The following is a 1,655-nucleotide window of genomic DNA, read 5'->3' as shown; positions in this document are numbered from 1 at the left end:
GGAAACAGTGGAAGAGGGAATTGGAGATCCTTACCCCCAAACCCCCCCCCCCCCCCCACTCCTCCCCTTCCCCCCGCCCAACACGCACTGTACGCGCTGGGGCGCACCCGCGGGCGTCTCGCACAAGTCCCGCTGCCCCTCCACACGCCTGCACCCACCCCGCACCCCACCCCGCTTGGTGCGCTCCAGCGCTACACGCCACCGCGCGAGAGAGAGAGAGAGAGAGAGAGAGAAAGAAAGAGACAGACACACAGGGACCCACGGACAGACAGAGACCCAAGATGGCGTCGAGAGCGTCCGGCAACTCCGTGCCCAGCCTCATGGAGGGGTACCTCGGGAAAAAGGGCAAGCGGATGGGGAGCCGCGTCAAGCGGTACATGCGGCTGGACGGCGCGATTCTGAGCAACCACCACGCGGCGGGCGCGCCACCGAGCTGGCGCGTCAACGTCAAGGACGCCGTGATCGGCCACCACGCCAAGCGCCACAAGGTCACCATCGAGTTGTACAACAACAAGCTGGAGCTGTACGCCGAGTCTGCGCGCGAGAGCTCGCAATGGTTCGACGCCCTGCGCAACGCCAAGAAGAAGGCCGCCTCGCGCGACGCCGCCCCCTCCAACGACTCCATGCCCGCCGCCAGCGTCGACCTCCCCGCAGACATCGACGCCTCCCGCTCCCGCTCGCAAGCCGACCCCGTCGAGGACAGGCAGGACCGCCCCGCTAACGCACGCGCCCACCTCAGTAACAACTTCAAGGTCGTCAAGCCCGCTTCCAGGAACGTCTCAAGCACAGACTCGTCGGGCTCCGATGAGGCGTACGAAGGCGGCCCGCTCGTCGTTCAGGGACAGGTCTACGAGGAGACCCCCGCCTCGATGATCTTCAAGCAGTTTACGTTCCCGGCAAAGTAAAAGAGGGAGGGCGGAGGAGGGAGGAAGGAAGAGGGAGGAGTTGTGCGAATGGGGGTTGTGCGGATGGGGGTGATTGACTTGTAATTTAATATTACTGCAGCAGGCGCGCCTCCCTTTCGACACTGGAGAAGGGCGTGGGGCACCGTGGTTTTTTTTTTTTTTTGTTGTTGTGCTGTGGGAAAGCGAGGGGACGGGGGGGGGGAAGACGTTTGGTGCAAGTCGTTTTGTCGTAGCAGAGGGCGAATAAAAAGCTAGCGATGAAGACAGGATTTGCACCCCGCCGCAAGTGCTGCCGTCGCCACAGCACCCCACGCGCCTGTTCCGCGCGAGCACAACTGCAGAGGGGAAGCGCGCGTGCCGCCGCGTGGACGCGCTGGCGAGCGACCGCGGAAGGACCATGCAGAAGGACCATGCAGAAGGACCATGCAGAAGGACCGCCCGAAACCAAAAGGAAGAGCTAGTCATTCCTGACTACCCTGTTGTCGCCGCGTAGAGCAGCACCTGCACCCCCTCCGCAGCGCTGGAGACTAATAATATTAGTCGCCTCGGGGGGGTCGCGCAGCCGTGCGCGCGCGCCGCCGGGGCGAACGGGAGGGGGCGCGCGCTGGAAGGTGTGTGTCGCCGGCGTGCCGCGCGGGAATGCGGGCGCGCGCGTAGCCGCGTCCGCCCCCCGCCACCTGGAACACCTCCGCACGCCCCGCCCTTTTATTCCGCTTTTTCAACCGCCAGCTCGCCCCCCATTCGCCCCCC

The 1,655-nt window shown here is 65.0% G+C and overlaps 2 protein-coding genes across 2 annotated transcripts; one reads left to right on the top strand and one right to left on the bottom strand.

Annotated features, from left to right (window-relative positions):
• The first annotated feature begins 281 nt into the window (after positions 1–281).
• On the top strand, positions 282–905 carry CHC_T00007023001 (hypothetical protein). Its single transcript, XM_005710397.1, has one exon. It carries the CDS (start codon positions 282–284, stop codon positions 903–905), a length of 624 nt encoding a protein of 207 aa, XP_005710454.1.
• Positions 906–996: 91 nt separating this feature from the next.
• On the bottom strand, positions 997–1,317 carry CHC_T00007022001 (hypothetical protein). Its single transcript, XM_005710396.1, has one exon. It carries the CDS (start codon positions 1,315–1,317, stop codon positions 997–999), a length of 321 nt encoding a protein of 106 aa, XP_005710453.1.
• Positions 1,318–1,655: the final 338 nt, after the last annotated feature.

This window comes from Chondrus crispus, genomic scaffold (assembly GCF_000350225.1).
Source record: "Chondrus crispus Stackhouse genomic scaffold, scaffold_59, whole genome shotgun sequence".
NCBI lineage: Eukaryota > Rhodophyta > Florideophyceae > Gigartinales > Gigartinaceae > Chondrus > Chondrus crispus.
The sequence above is the reverse complement of the archived record's forward strand: the minus strand, read 5'-3'. Positions and strand labels throughout refer to the sequence as shown.